Below are 15,030 nucleotides of genomic sequence, written 5' to 3'. Positions count from 1 at the left end.
AAAAGATCATTAGTTAGATGTGTACTGGTACATGCTGTAATACTGTACACCCTCAGAAAACAGAGTACATCATTATACCTTTAGGGGTACAAAGGCTTGTCACTGGGGCAACACCTTCTAAGGTACTTAATTGTACCATTTATATACTGATTGGGAACATATGTATCTTTCTGGCCATAAAAAGGTACACATAGTTACCTTGAGGTTCAATAATGAGCCCTAGGGGTACATTAGTGTAAATGGGGGGCAGAAATGGACTCCTACTGTAACTGTACCCCTAATTTTGACTGTGTTGGTAAGTTTCCACTAATACTGTGCAATACAGATACAGTATAGTACTGTAAGGAAGATTTTTCCCCCTGTTACATTTCTAGTGTTTTGGTTGAGTGATTTTACTGAGACACCCTATTGAATACTTTAACTGTACTATGACTTTCAGGGATCAAAAATCATAGTAATTTTACCCGTTTTCTTCTCTGAATGTCCTGACTATGGAGACCACTGACAACCTGCTTAAATTCAGTTGCACACACTGTCCTGCTTCCCTCATAGTCATTCCATGAACAGAACATAATCTATGATCATTGCTCTAATTTCATCTGGAATCACTGCTCTTGTTCTTGGTCTTCGTTGTCATCGTTCATCTGAAATCACTGGTCTTGTTCTTGGTCTTCGTTGTCATCGTTCATCTGGAATCACTGCTCTTGTTCTTGGTCTTCGTTGTCATCGGTCATCTGGAATCACTGCTCTTGTTCTTGGTCTTCGTTGTCATCGGTCATCTGGAATCACTGCTCTTGTTCTTGGTCTTCGTGGTCATCGTTAATCTGGAATCACTGCTCTTGTTCTTGGTCTTCGTTGTCATCGTTCATCTGGAATAACTGCTCTTGTTCTTGGTCTTCGTTATCATCGTTAATCTGGAATCACTGCTCTTGTTCTTGGTCTTCGTGGTCATCGTTCATCTCGAATCACTGCTCTTGTTCTTGGTCTTCGTTGTCATCGTTCATCTCGAATCACTGCTCTTGTTCTTGATCTTCGTGGTCATCGGTCATCTGGAATCACTGCTCTTGTTCTTGGTCTTTGTGGTCATCATTCATCTGGAATCACTGTTCTTGTTCTTGGTCTTTGTTGTCATCGGTCATCTGGAATCACTGCTCTTGTTCTTGGTCTTCGTGGTCATCGTTCATCTCGAATCACTGCTCTTGTTCTTGGTCTTCGTTGTCATCATTCATCTCGAATCACTGCTCTTGTTCTTGATCTTCGTGGTCATCGGTCATCTGGAATCACTGCTCTTGTTCTTGGTCTTTGTGGTCATCGTTCATCTGGAATCACTGTTCTTGTTCTTGTTCTTTGTGGTCATTGTTCATCTGGAATCACTGCTCTTGTTCTTGGTCTTCGTGGTCATCGTTCATCTGGAATCACTGCTCTTGTTCTTGGTCTTCGTTGTCATCATTCATCTGGAATCACTGCTCTTGTTCTTGGTCTTTGTGGTCATCAGTCATCTGGAATCACTGCTCTTGTTCTTGGTCTTCGTTGTCATCGTTCATCTTGAATCACTGCTCTTGTTCTTGATCTTCGTGGTCATCGGTCATCTGGAATCACTGCTCTTGTTCTTGGTCTTTGTGGTCATCGTTCATCTGGAATCACTGTTCTTGTTCTTGGTCTTTGTTGTCATCGGTCATCTGGAATCACTGCTCTTGTTCTTGGTCTTCGTGGTCATCGTTAATCTGGAATCACTGCTCTTGTTCTTGGTCTTCGTGGTCATCGTTAATCTGGAATCACTGCTCTTGTTCTTGGTCTTCGTTGTCATCGTTCATCTGGAATAACTGCTCTTGTTCTTGGTCTTCGTTATCATCGTTAATCTGGAATCACTGCTCTTGTTCTTGGTCTTCGTGGTCATCGTTCATCTCGAATCACTGCTCTTGTTCTTGGTCTTCGTTGTCATCGTTCATCTCGAATCACTGCTCTTGTTCTTGATCTTCGTGGTCATCGGTCATCTGGAATCACTGCTCTTGTTCTTGGTCTTTGTGGTCATCATTCATCTGGAATCACTGTTCTTGTTCTTGGTCTTTGTTGTCATCGGTCATCTGGAATCACTGCTCTTGTTCTTGGTCTTCGTGGTCATCGTTCATCTGGAATCACTGCTCTTGTTCTTGGTCTTCGTGGTCATCGTTCATCTCGAATCACTGCTCTTGTTCTTGGTCTTCGTTGTCATCGTTCATCTCGAATCACTGCTCTTGTTCTTGATCTTCGTGGTCATCGGTCATCTGGAATCACTGCTCTTGTTCTTGGTCTTTGTGGTCATCGTTCATCTGGAATCACTGTTCTTGTTCTTTGTGGTCATTGTTCATCTGGAATCACTGCTCTTGTTCTTGGTCTTCGTGGTCATCGTTCATCTGGAATCACTGCTCTTGTTCTTGGTCTTCGTTGTCATCGTTCATCTGGAATCACTGCTCTTGTTCTTGGTCTTTGTGGTCATCAGTCATCTGGAATCACTGCTCTTGTTCTTCGTTGTCATCTGGAATCACCGCTCTTGTTCTTGTTCTTCGTTGTCATCGGTCATCTGGAATCACTGCTCTTGTTCTTGGTCTTCGTTGTCATCGTTCATCTGGAATCACTGCTCTTGTTCTTGGTCTTCGTTGTCGTTGTTCATCTGTAATCACTGCTCTTGTTCTTGGTCTTTGTTGTCATCGTTCTCTCCGTGGCGGCATGATGGTGTAGTGGTTAGCACTGTCGCCTCACAGCAAGAAGGTTCTGGGTTTGAGCCCAGTGGCTGACGAGGGCCTTTCTGTGTGGTGTTTGCATGTTCTCCCCGTGTCTGCGTGGGTTTCCTCCGGGTGCTCTGGTTTCCCCCACAGTCCAAAGACATGCAGTTAGGTTAACATGGGATGGCCTTGGGTTGAAGTGCCCAAGAGTGGCGGCATGCAAGTACGCAGCGGCTTTGCTCTCCTATGATGAACTAAATTTAGTTGTACCTTTGTGCAGTGACAATAAAGGCATTCTTCTTCTTCTAACTCTTCCACCACCTCTGACACACTCTCCTCTTCTGTTGTTGTACTCCATTGTTGAAATCACAATCCAGCTCACACACGCCACTTGTATTTGACCTGCTGATATCCTGTTTACTGATTGGGTTCCACATATCACTGATTGGGGGCGGCACGGTGGTGTAGTGGTTAGCGCTGTCGCCTCACAGCAAGAAGGTCCGGGTTCGAGCCCCGGGGCCGGCGAGGGCCTTTCTGTGTGGAGTTTGCATGTTCTCCCCGTGTCCGCATGGGTTTCCTCCGGGTGCTCCGGTTTCCCCCACAGTCCAAAGACATGCAGGTTAGGTTAACTGGTAACTCTAAATTGACCGTAGGTGTGAATGTGAGTGTGAATAGTTGTCTGTGTCTATGTGTCAGCCCTGTGATGACCTGGCGACTTGTCCAGGGTGTACCCCGCCTTTCGCCTGTAGTCAGCTGGGATAGGCTCCAGCTTGCCTGCGACCCTGTAGAAGGATAAAGCGGCTAGAGATAATGAGATGAGATGAGATATCACTGATTGGACACTGTGTGTGTGTGCACTCAATTTTGAGTGGTGGTGTGTTAACAACGACAACAGGGCATTAGTTGTGTTTAACCTTTGCAGCCTGTATGTGTCATTCTGGGTCAAAGTGCACCACACTGCTACCGGTAAATGCATTCAGTGAATGAAAGTGTGTTGAGAGTTTTGCAAAATGGGTGATTTCTGATTTGCCAAATGTGTGTAATCTGATGAAGTGTTTTAAAGTTTGCCAACTGTGTGATTTGATTTGATAAAGTTAAGTTGACAGTTTAGTTTTGAAAATGAGGCTTTTCAGTGTTCTGGCAATTCAGAAAAGCTGTAACTGAATATTAACCAAAGCTCTTGTCCTGTCTGTGCATTGTGCTACTGTCACATGATTGGCTGATTGGATAATTACATGAATGAGTAGGCGTTCCAGGTAAAGTAATTGCAGAGTATATAGTATTTATTATTCTAGCCACATCCACTGGATATGCGCAATCATACACTCTGATTGGCTACTCTACTACTAGGATATCAGCTCATATACCATGAGTAGAGAAAAACAAAATGGTGGAGCGTATTGCTGAACCAACCAAGGACGAAATAAAAACTCTACTCGAAAACAAAACCCCCAAAATACAAAAAAGCAACAAAATATTGAATAAAAGTATTTGATGGTAAGAACATATCTTTTTTTTTCAAGAATTCTTCTTATTATAGCATTTTTCACAAATTGCTACTGTCATTTCGCCGGTTTGTTTCCATTCTAAGCGGAAATGATTTTGTCGGATGTTTTGTATGAAGTTTTTTTTTTTTAATCGAATTTACAAAAAATAAAAATGCTCTGTTTCTCAAAATCGAGTGAATGTTGACAGAATTAAACAGTTATTCCACTCAATCTCATCGTACATGGTTTATAGCCGACTCAGCACTATGTGCCTCGTTGGCTATCAGCTCATGTACGATTTGATTTCATGGAATAACTATTAATTATTCCTAATAGCATGTATAGTATTTTCATTTTAAGTCTCGCTGTCATGTTTAAAGGAATAAATTGAAAGAGTGAAATTTAAATCTCCAGTTTGCTTTCACCTAGGTGTGAATGTGTCTGCTTTTAATGAGTTAGTACACTGGCTGATTTCCAGAACTTAGCCTGAGAGACATCCGATGGGTTTTCACAGACTGACAGACATGTATATTGAGGGAACTTGGACTCAACATCTGATTATTGCATACGCTGTTGTTTGAAATATGACGTGTTAAAAAAATAGACCAGTGGAGGCTGACATGACTCGTATAAACCATGTGGGCTAACTTTTGAGTACAGCCATAATCACGAATTAGATACCTTACCCCTCACAACTGTAGTGAATAAACACAGAATATCCAGCCTTGACAGATGAATTTGTGTGTGACTACAACATCAGAAAATAAAGGAAGAATATACTTTGTTTTATTCATTCAAAGGAATAGTCGCTATTCATTGAAAGACAAAAACAAATGCATTATAACTAATTATAAAACCAGGTTTGATTAGTTAAAAATAAATGCAGATGAGGCCAAAGGTTCACAGAAGATTCGGTTCCAGTTAAGGCAGCTCAGTGCACAAGCATTTCATAGTATAGACAGCAGGGGTTTTTTTTCTTCACATAACTGCTTAAAGGTTCAAAAGCACAATCTTTCACATGCTTAAGTTTTATGAGCAGTGAAAAAGAAAAACATCTATGTAAACATGGTAAGGGAGATCCACTGAAAGAAGAGAGAAATAGAGAAGATGTAAGTTTCATGGAATAATTGTAATGCATTTAATTACTAATGAACAAGTGGACAAACCTGGGAGAAATTGAAGGACACCACTCCATCTGCATCTGTGTCCATGGATTTAAAGAGCTCTGTTGGGAGAATATAGAGCCGGAAAAAAAAAATCAATAAAAGACGAAGGCATTATATACACCGATCAACTATAACATTATGCCCACTGACAGGTGAAGTGAATAACATTGATTATCTCATTACAGTGGCACCTGTCAAGGGTTGGGATATATTAGGCAGTCAGTTCCTGAAGTTGATGTGTTGGAAGCAGGAAAAGTGGGCAAGTGTAAGGATCTGAGTGACTTTGACAAGGGAAAAATTATGATGACTAGACGACTGGGTCTGAGCGTCTCCAAAATGGTAGGTTTTGTGGGGTGTTCCTGGTATACAGTAGTTAGTACCAACAAAAAGTGGTCCAAGGAAGGACAATCCATGCACATGAAGGCTAGCCCGTCTGGTTCGATCCCGCAGAAGAGCTACTGTAGCACAGATTGCTGAAAAAGTCAATGAGACAAAGGTGTCCGAGCACACAATGTATGGGTTTTTTTACATCACATGGACACCCATGTGCATATGTGTCACTTAAAGGGAGCAGTTGTGGCCTGAAGGTTAGAGAAGCAGCCTTGGCCCCAAGTGTTGCTGGTTCAATTCCCTGGATTGGCAAGAAAAATGTGAGGGGAGTTGAGTGAACGAACGGTGCTTCCCCTCCTTCTGTATCATGGCTGAAGTGCCCTTCAGCAAGTCACCTAACTCCCAACTGCTTCAGATGGGTCAAATGCAGAGGAGGGCTTTCACTGTATTTGTGATCAATAAAGGCTGCTTCTTCTTACCTGGGGAAGAGATGGCACCAGGATGCACTATGGGAAAAAGGCAAGCCAGAAGTGTGATTCTCTAGGCAATGTTCTGCTGGCAAACTTTTGGTCTTGGCATTCATGTGGCTGTTACTTTGACCTGTCCGACCTACCTACACATTGTTGCAGATCAAGTCCACCCATTCATGGCAACGGTTTGATTTGAGCGCAATCAGCATGCGCAGGTAAGGATGCTGTTTTCACAGAGACTTTGCAAGTATTCTGTCAGGTATGCAGCAGTGGACGGATCTATGTGCAGGAAGAGTGTTTATTAGCAGGCGTGATATTTACAAAAACAAAATACAAATGAAACTAGAGTCATAAACATGGCTACAAACATGTGACAGTGAAAATGTTAATACTTCACAAAGCTCCTGTGTCCTTTTACATGCGCATGCTGATTGCTCTCAAATCAGCATCAGGTGTTTTCCATAATGACTGGGTCCCAAGCGCACGCACAATGCACACCAAAGGATCCTCGAATGTAAATACACTTTTTAAGTCTTGGTGAAGGTTAGGCTGTGCCGAGCTGCTGTGTTGTAAATGTTCACTTCACTGTATAAGAATGAGCATCTCGCTGCAGTTGTGAAATTATTATTTTTTTAATTCTTACCTTCTTGGAAATGAAGTGAGCATACCATAGGTTTTTTGACCTCTCCGTTCAACACCGAGTCCTGCTGAATATTTTTTTTCCCTTCTACATTTCGAAATCTCTCTAGTTTTTCCCCCGATGATGAGCTACTTTTGGTATATTAAAAAAATCCGATGTCTTTGTTTTGTTCAGAATGATTTGCACATCCAAAAACACAGCAAAACCTTCCCATACTGATCAAAAACAATTAACTCAGTTGAATGAAGCACTGCAAGCATGTCCCTTGTCATGGCAGTGTAGTTACCATTGCTATGGGGTCACGTGATGGTGCAAAGCCTCTATTAAGTTCAAGAAAAAGAAAAAAGAGGGGCTGAGGAGGAAGCACCTTTTATAAAGCTGTTACATTTTGAGACTGACATTCCATAACAGTGAATGTAACTAGGACTACGTTCAGACTGCACCCTGAAACGACCCAGATCCGATTTTTTTGCCCATATCTGACCTGTATCCGATTTGTTATTGACAATCTGAACGACACAGATCCGATTTTTTTCACATGCGACCCAGGCCGCTTGGATATGTGGTCCTAATTCCGATGCATATCCGTTATTTTCACATGCGACTGCAGTCTGACCGGACAGGTCGCATTCATGCGACCTACACGTCATCAACAAGAGACAAACGTCACTATTCTGCGTTGGCTAATCCCGCCTCTTTGGTGGAAAACAACAACATTTGTACAGTTTTCAGAATTTAAATAGACTTTTATAGAATTGATCAAGCTAATGGTGGATTTGGTAGGTACCTGGATGTTGATCTGTTAGCCTGATTAAATAAAACAGTTTCTATAACTGATTTATAATTTAAACCATCCTGTATTACAAGATTATAAGATTGTTCTGGAAATTTCCAGTAATTTGACACCTTCGGTCTCATTAGTCTGCTGCCCACATTAATCAGATTATTGTGTGAGTTCCGCCGCCACCACAAAAACCACATCGCCAGGTCTCGCCTCATCTCCATGCTTTACTTGCAAACTTGAAGAGTGCGCTTTTTTTTGTTTACGTATTACGTAGATGTGCTTATTACGTGTCAATTTGCGCATGCGGGACACTTTTGGGTCGTTTTCGTTCATATTGGAGATCGCATACAAGTCTCATATAATTGGTAATGTGAACGACCTAACAAAAAAATCGGATTTCACAACAAATCGGATATGGGTCGTTTCAGGTTGCAGTCTGAACGTAGTGTATGAGCGGATAAAAAGCATGACATCATTCTTTTATAAATAAATCATTGTAATCAGTCAGATTGCTGTGGTGTAAGCGGAATAAAACACTTCAGGACATGTTGTTCAAGGATAATCAGTTTCAGAGTAGTAACACCATCACACCGCTCTGTCTGATTATTTTCCTGTATCAGTACGTCCCGTTGTGTTTTATTCTTCATTTTAGATATCTAGCATTTATGAGGTTTATTTGTAGAAGCACTCACTGAACATGCTCTCCAGGCGGATCAGACAAGTCACGAAGCTGTCGAAGTCCACGTTCATGTCCGGCTTAGCATAGCGCAGGATTATTAACTGGAAAATGTGGTTGGTCAACTTGAAACCTGAACAAATGAAATGGACATTTAAACACCATTCAGTTTTCCTATAATTATAATTTGCATGTAATTCTGTATAAAGAGGTGTTTGTACCTGCGGATTCTAAAGCCAGACGCATTTCATAGGAGTTCATGGTGCCTGACTTGTCCAAATCAAATTCTCTAAACACAGTCTAATATTTTTCAGTGTAGTCATATGAAAGAGAAGAGAAAAAAATGTAAACAAAGTGGAGACGGACATGTTTAGCGCAAGAAAGAAAATCAGTCTGAGTTTTCATACAATAAATAATGATTACTAACAAGATATCGTTTAAGCTTCTCCCAAAGCACATGAAAATCTGTTAAGTTCAACCTTCCTTTGTCAGTTGTCTGCACAGGCCATGTCAAGGCTATGTATAGATTCTTTACTCTACAGTAGAGCTTCTACAGTGGCAAATACTGAAATAAATAAATATAAAAGCATGATTAAGTGATGAGAAGTGAAAGGATACATCCAGGAGATTAATTATGCTTCTGCAGGCCTCCTTCTCAAAGCCATTCGTTTTTAGGTCTTTGTCTATAAAGAGAAGCGAGAAGCTCCACTCAGTTATTTGCTCTGAATTCAAAGATTAGTCTCGTTAGAAGTTACTGAAATTAAAAATAAATAAATAAATAAAAAATCCAGTATCCATCTATCCATTATCCACACTGCTTATCCATCAGGGTTGTGAGTAAACTGGAGCCAATCCCAGCTGACCTTGGGTGAGAGATGGAGTTCACCCTGGGAAGGTTGCCAATCTATTGCAGGGCTAACACAGAGACAAGCAACTATTCACACTCACATTCACACCTATGGGCAATTTAGAGTAGCCAGTTAACCTAATCTAGATGTCTCTGGACTGTGGAAGGAAACCAGAGCACTTAGGCCCTGTCCACACGGCAACGGATTCAGGTGAATCTGATAAAATTGTTTATCGTTTCGGCCTGGTGTCCACATGGCACCGGCGTTTTGGGTGCCCCAAAACAAAATCCTTTGAGAACGGGTTCCAGAGTGAAAAAATCTGGCAACGGCGCCGTTGTGAAGTCGTCTGGATGAGTAGAACGGATTTGTTTATGATGACGTCACAACCACATGACTGTGAGTGCTTCACGCCGGGTAGAAGTGTAATGAACTCGATGCGAGTTGGCGACAAATCCTATAACTTGGTTCATGAAACGCGCTTACAAAATATTTTCACTGTGAATATTTATTGTGTAATGGTGCAAAATGAGAGAGAGAGAGAATAGCCCTTAGGGCAGAGTCTTTAGTCCAAACACTGCGGAAGCAGTACCAAACCACGTACCGCCCGTGCACTTTCCAAAAACAAAAACAATCCCGCCAGCAAAAATAGGGAAAAAAAGGAGCGATCTCACCTCTTCAGATGTTGGTTTAAGTCCGACAATACATTCCTCAAAAAGGGCATAGAAGAACAAAGTAATCCATCAACGTGTAGCATTCAATTTATTCCGGACCATTAAAGAATCCTGGAGGATATCAGAATGTTGGCGTACCAGCTTCCATCTACCCCCATTCATTCCTCTTTCCGCGTCTTTCGTTTTACGCTACTGATTAATAATCAAAACTTTATGTGGTTGATGCTACAGAAGAAAGGGTTTATGCGCATGCGTCTACTTCTATTGTTCTGGTGTCTCCGATGGGACCGTCTTACAGCGCACGTAGAGGTGTGGCATGTGTATTGCATCGTTTTCAGCAAGCGTTGCGTTGCCATATGAACCTGATATTTTACTGATCCGTTGCCCATGTGGACGCGATATTTAAAAAAAAAAATCTCATTGCCATTGTCGTGTGAATGTAGCCTTAGAGGAAACCCACACAGACGTGAGGAGAACATGCAAACTCCACACAGGAAGGCCACTAGATTTGACCACTAGGTTTGACCCTAGAACCTTCTTGCTGTGAGGCAATAGTGTTAAACACTGCACCATCATGCCACCCCGAAATCCAGTACAGGACCACCAAATTCAAAATTTACACCGATCAGCCATAATATTAAAACCACTGACAGATGAAGTGAATAACATTGATTATCTCATTATAGTGGCACCTGTCAAGTGGTGGGATATATTAGGCAGCAAGAGAACAGTCAGTTCTTGAAGTTGATGTGTTGGAAGCAGGAAAAATGGGCAAGCGTAAGGATCTGAGCAACTCTGACAAGGGCCAGATTGTGAGGTTGAGATGACTGGGTCTGAACATCTCCAAAATGGCACATCTTGTGGTGTGTTCCTGGTATGCAGTGGTTAGTACCTACCAAAAGTGGTTCAAGGAAGGTGAACCAGCGACAGGGTCATGGGTGTTGAAGGCTCATTGATTAGCATGGGACATGAAGGCTTGCCCATATCGTCTAATCCCACAGAAGGGCTACTGTTGCACAAACTGCTGAAAAAGTTAATGCTGGCTAAAACAGAAAGGTGTCAATGTTAACTTTTTCAGCAGTTTGTGCTACAGTAGCTCTTCTGTGGGATTGGACCATATGGGTTAACCTTCGTGCCCCATGCTAATCAGTGAGCCTTTGACACCCTTGACCCTGTCACTGGTTCACCGGTTGTTCTTCCTTGGACCACTTTTCGTAGGTACTAACCATTGCATACCAGAAACACCCCACAAGATGTGCTATTTTAGAGATGGTCATCTCAGTCATCTCACCGTCACAATCTGGCCCTTGTCAGAGTTGCTCAGATCCTTACGCTTGCCCACTTTTCCTGCTTCCAACACATCAACTTCAAGAACTGACTGTTCTCTTGCTGCCTAATATATCCCACCACTTTACAGGTGCCATTGTAATGAGATAATCAATGTTATTCACTTCACCTAATATTATAGCTGATCGGTGTATACAATACATTCCTGGGTTTAATTATGTGCAGTTCCTGGGTTATAGCTTCCATCAATAATGCATCCTCATGCTAGTTCAAATAAGTCTCCTATAAGAAAAGAGTTAGTGCATGTTGGTAAAGGAATAGATTTCTTTTTGTCTTGAATTCTGTTTCAGAAAATTTGAATAATTGTATGTAATTTTATTTTATACCATTAAGTTGACTATACGTTTAAAACTTGGTAAATGCTGTTAGTCACAGTGAAAGATATAAAACAATTACTTTAAAAAAAACAACAACTAATGTGTCCTAAGATGCATGCTGAAGGACACACTTAAGCTTGCTTACGTTTGCTTACGACACGATTCAGGATCACCTGCAGCTTTGGTACATCAAGCTCCATTTCCTACAGGAAGAGAGAGGAGTATTTTAAAGGGGCTATAAAGAGTCGGCAAATTCATGACTCAAGGACAGAAGTCTACTTTCCTCTCCTTACCTTTCCAGCCAGCTTGGAGAAAAGAGCTTTGAATCCTTCATCAATCTCACTCTCCTGTAGTACGGTCTACGGTAGTTAAAAAAAGTAGTAATTATTAAATATATAGCACTTTTTTATTTTGAGTCTCATCTCATCTCATTATCTCTAGCCACTTTATCCTGTTCTACAGGGTCGCAGGCAAGCTGGAGCCTATCCCAGCTGACTACGGGCGAAAGGCGGGGTACACCCTGGACAAGTTGCCAGGTCATCACAGGGCCGACACATAGACACACAACCATTCACACTCACATTCACACCTACGGTCAATTTAGAGTCACCAGTTAACCTAACCTGCATGTCTTTGGACTGTGGGGGAAACCGGAGCACCTGGAGGAAACCCACGCGGACACGGGGAGAACATGCAAACTCCGCACAGAAAGGCCCTCGCCGGCCACGGGGCTCGAACCCGGACCTTCTTGCTGTGAGGCGACAGCACTAACCACTACACCACCGTGCCGCCTATTTTGAGTCTAAAATCTCAAATTGATTTACATAGAACAGATAAGAAGGTGAAACCAAGTGGACATCCATCCATCCATTCATTATCTGTAGCCACTTATCCTGTTCTACAGGGTCGCAGGCAAGCTGGAGCCTATCCCAGCTGACTACGGGCGAAAGGCGGGGTACACCCTGGACAAGTCGCCAGGTCATCACAGGGCCGACACATAGACACAGACAACCATTCACACTCACATTCACACCTACGGTCAATTTAGAGTCACCAGTTAACCTAACCTGCATGTCTTTGGACTGTGGGGGAAACCCATGCAGACACTGGGAGAACATGCAAACTCCACACAGAAAGGCCCCCATCAGTCACTGGGCTCGAACCCAGAACCTTCTTGCTGTGAGGCGACAGTGCTAACCACTACACCACCGTGCCACCAGAAATAAATATAATTTTTTAAAATACAAAATTGATATAAAAGACCCAGAATTACTTTACTCAGGCCCAACTAATCAAGTATATACACAGTATTTTTTATTTAAAAGCACCAGTGTTTGTAATTCATAGTTTAGAGGCAATATATTAAAACAAACAACAACAAAAAAACAACTGTTCCACCAACTAAGTGGGTGATGAACAGTAATGTGGGTTAATAGTAATTTACGAGATCATCCAGATGGGCATCAATCATCATAAGCAGGGGTTTGTAGTCAATATAAAACTTAAAAAATAAAAGTACTTTTTGAGAATGTCAGCCGGCTTTTTATGTCAAGTCAAGTTTATTTGTATCGCGCTTTTAACAATAAACATTGTCGCAAAGCAGCTTTACAGAATTCGAACGACTTAAAACATGAGCTAATTTTATCCCTAATCTATCCCCAATGAGCAAGCCTGTGGCGACCGTGGCAAGGAAAAACTCCCTCAAGGAAAAAAATCCCTATGTGCATTTGGGCTTTTTTTTTTCCTCCTACGTTGAGTTAGCATGGAGTAAAAACCTCATCCACTTACCTCTTCTGGTAAATCTGCAGAAAGCTCATCATCAAGTTCCCTTCAAAAGACAGACAGGGACTTATTATTATTATTATTATTATCTTTTCCCTTCTTTTATAAGAGAAATAATCGTTCCTCTTTGCAAATAATGGATCTCATTTATTAAGCTGGAGCTAGCAAATTTAGTCATTTGTGGGATCATTTACATAAGATACAGTATGTTTTATTATATCATTTATGAAAATACAATTAGTTCTCAAACATTTGAGAGCTCATGAGATTGTATAAAATTATATATATAAAGACTCATGTAATTCTTGATTGAGCTGCTTCAAATCAAATAATTGACTTTCATAACTGCAACGATTTATCAATTATTGATTTTGTTGTCCATTTTAATCAGCTTATTTATTTCAATTGCAGACACAAATTTAATGCCAACATTGTGAAACTCAGTAATTTCATACGAATGGCTTGAAAGAATGCAATCTACAACAAATAATAAATTGTCTTAATAATAAATTAAGACTAATAAGATTAGGGAGAAAAATCCGAGGACCGTGACGTCGCCCGGGATGACGCAGCCGGGGCCCCACCCTGGAGCCAGGCCCGGGGTTGGGGCTCGTATGCGAGCGCTTGGTGGCCGGGCCTTTGCCCATGGGGCCCGGCCGGGCTCAGCCCGAAGAGCTGACGTGGGCCCGACCTCCTGTGGGTTCACCACCCACAGAGGTAGCAGTAGGGGACTGGTGCAATGTGGATTGGGTGGCAGTCGAAGGCAGGGGCCTCGACGACCTGATCCCCGGACACAGCGGCTGGCTGTTGGGACATGGAATGTCACTTCGCTGGGGGGGAAAGAGCCTGAGCTTGTGCGGGAGGTTGAGAGGTACCGGCTAGAGATAGTCGGGCTCACCTCCACGCACAGCTTGGGCTCTGGAACCCAGCTCCTCGAGAGGGGCTGGACTCTCCACTTCTCTGGAGTCGCCCGTGGTGAGCGGCGGCGGGCTGGTGTGGGCTTGCTTATAGCTCCCCAGCTCAGCCGCCATGTGTTGGAGTTTACCCCAGTGAACGAGAGGGTCGCCTCGCTGCGCCTTCGGATTGGGGAGAGGGCTCTTGCTGTTGTTTGTGCCTATGGCCCAAATAGCAGTATAGAGTATCCGGCCTTCTTGGAGTCCCTGGGAGAGGTACTGAGGAGTGCTCAGACTGGGGACTCCATTGTGTTACTGGGGGACTTCAATGCTCACGTGGGAGATGACAGTGACACCTGGAGGGGCGTGGTTGGGAGGAACGGCCTCCCCGATCTGAACCCGAGTGGTGTTTTGTTATTGGACTTCTGTGCTAGTCATGGTTTGTCCATAACGAACACCATGTTCGAGCATAGGGGTGTCCATAAGTGCACGTGGCACCAGGACACCTTAGGTCGGAGGTCAATGATAGACCTTGTAGTCGTTTCATCTGATCTCCGGCCCTATGTCTTGGACACTCGGGTGAAGAGAGGGGCTGAGCTGTCAACTGATCACCACCTGGTGGTGAGTTGGATCCGCTGGCGGAGGAGGAAGCTGGACAGACCTGGCAGGCCCAAACGTATGGTGAGGGTCTGCTGGGAACGTCTGGCCGAGCACTCTGTCGGGGAGGTCTTTAACTCCCACCTCCGGGAGAGCTTTTCCCAGCTTCCGAGGGAGGCGGGGGACATTGAGTCTGAGTGGACCATGTTCTCTACCTCCATTGTGGACGCAGCTGTTCAGAGCTGTGGCCGCAAGGTCTCCGGTGCCTGTCGTGGCGGCAATCCCCGAACCCGGTGGTGGACACCAGAAGTAAGGGATGC

General features: G+C 43.0%; 1 protein-coding gene across 2 annotated transcripts in view; it reads right to left on the bottom strand.

The window, feature by feature from the left end:
- Window positions 1-4,953: 4,953 nt before the first annotated feature.
- si:dkeyp-50d11.2 (calpain-1 catalytic subunit) overlaps window positions 4,954-15,030 on the bottom strand; it is a 28,694-nt gene continuing 18,617 nt past the window's right edge. The window contains exons 4-12 of one of the 2 annotated variants that reach the window (XM_060936301.1): window positions 13,227-13,266; window positions 11,732-11,797; window positions 11,584-11,641; window positions 8,874-8,938; window positions 8,683-8,751; window positions 8,477-8,555; window positions 8,272-8,388; window positions 5,356-5,414; window positions 4,954-5,271 (exon numbers count right to left, since the gene is read on the bottom strand). In XM_060936301.1, coding sequence (XP_060792284.1) covers window positions 5,245-5,271; window positions 5,356-5,414; window positions 8,272-8,388; window positions 8,477-8,555; window positions 8,683-8,751; window positions 8,874-8,938; window positions 11,584-11,641; window positions 11,732-11,797; window positions 13,227-13,266 — 580 coding nt within the window. In that variant the 3' untranslated portion in view covers window positions 4,954-5,244. The remainder of the gene's footprint in view (window positions 5,272-5,355; window positions 5,415-8,271; window positions 8,389-8,476; window positions 8,556-8,682; window positions 8,752-8,873; window positions 8,939-11,583; window positions 11,642-11,731; window positions 11,798-13,226; window positions 13,267-15,030) is intronic. The other variant, XM_060936302.1, reaches the window with a different exon arrangement.

This window comes from Neoarius graeffei, chromosome 12 (genome assembly GCF_027579695.1).
Source record: "Neoarius graeffei isolate fNeoGra1 chromosome 12, fNeoGra1.pri, whole genome shotgun sequence".
NCBI lineage: Eukaryota > Metazoa > Chordata > Actinopteri > Siluriformes > Ariidae > Neoarius > Neoarius graeffei.
The sequence above is the reverse complement of the archived record's forward strand: the minus strand, read 5'-3'. Positions and strand labels throughout refer to the sequence as shown.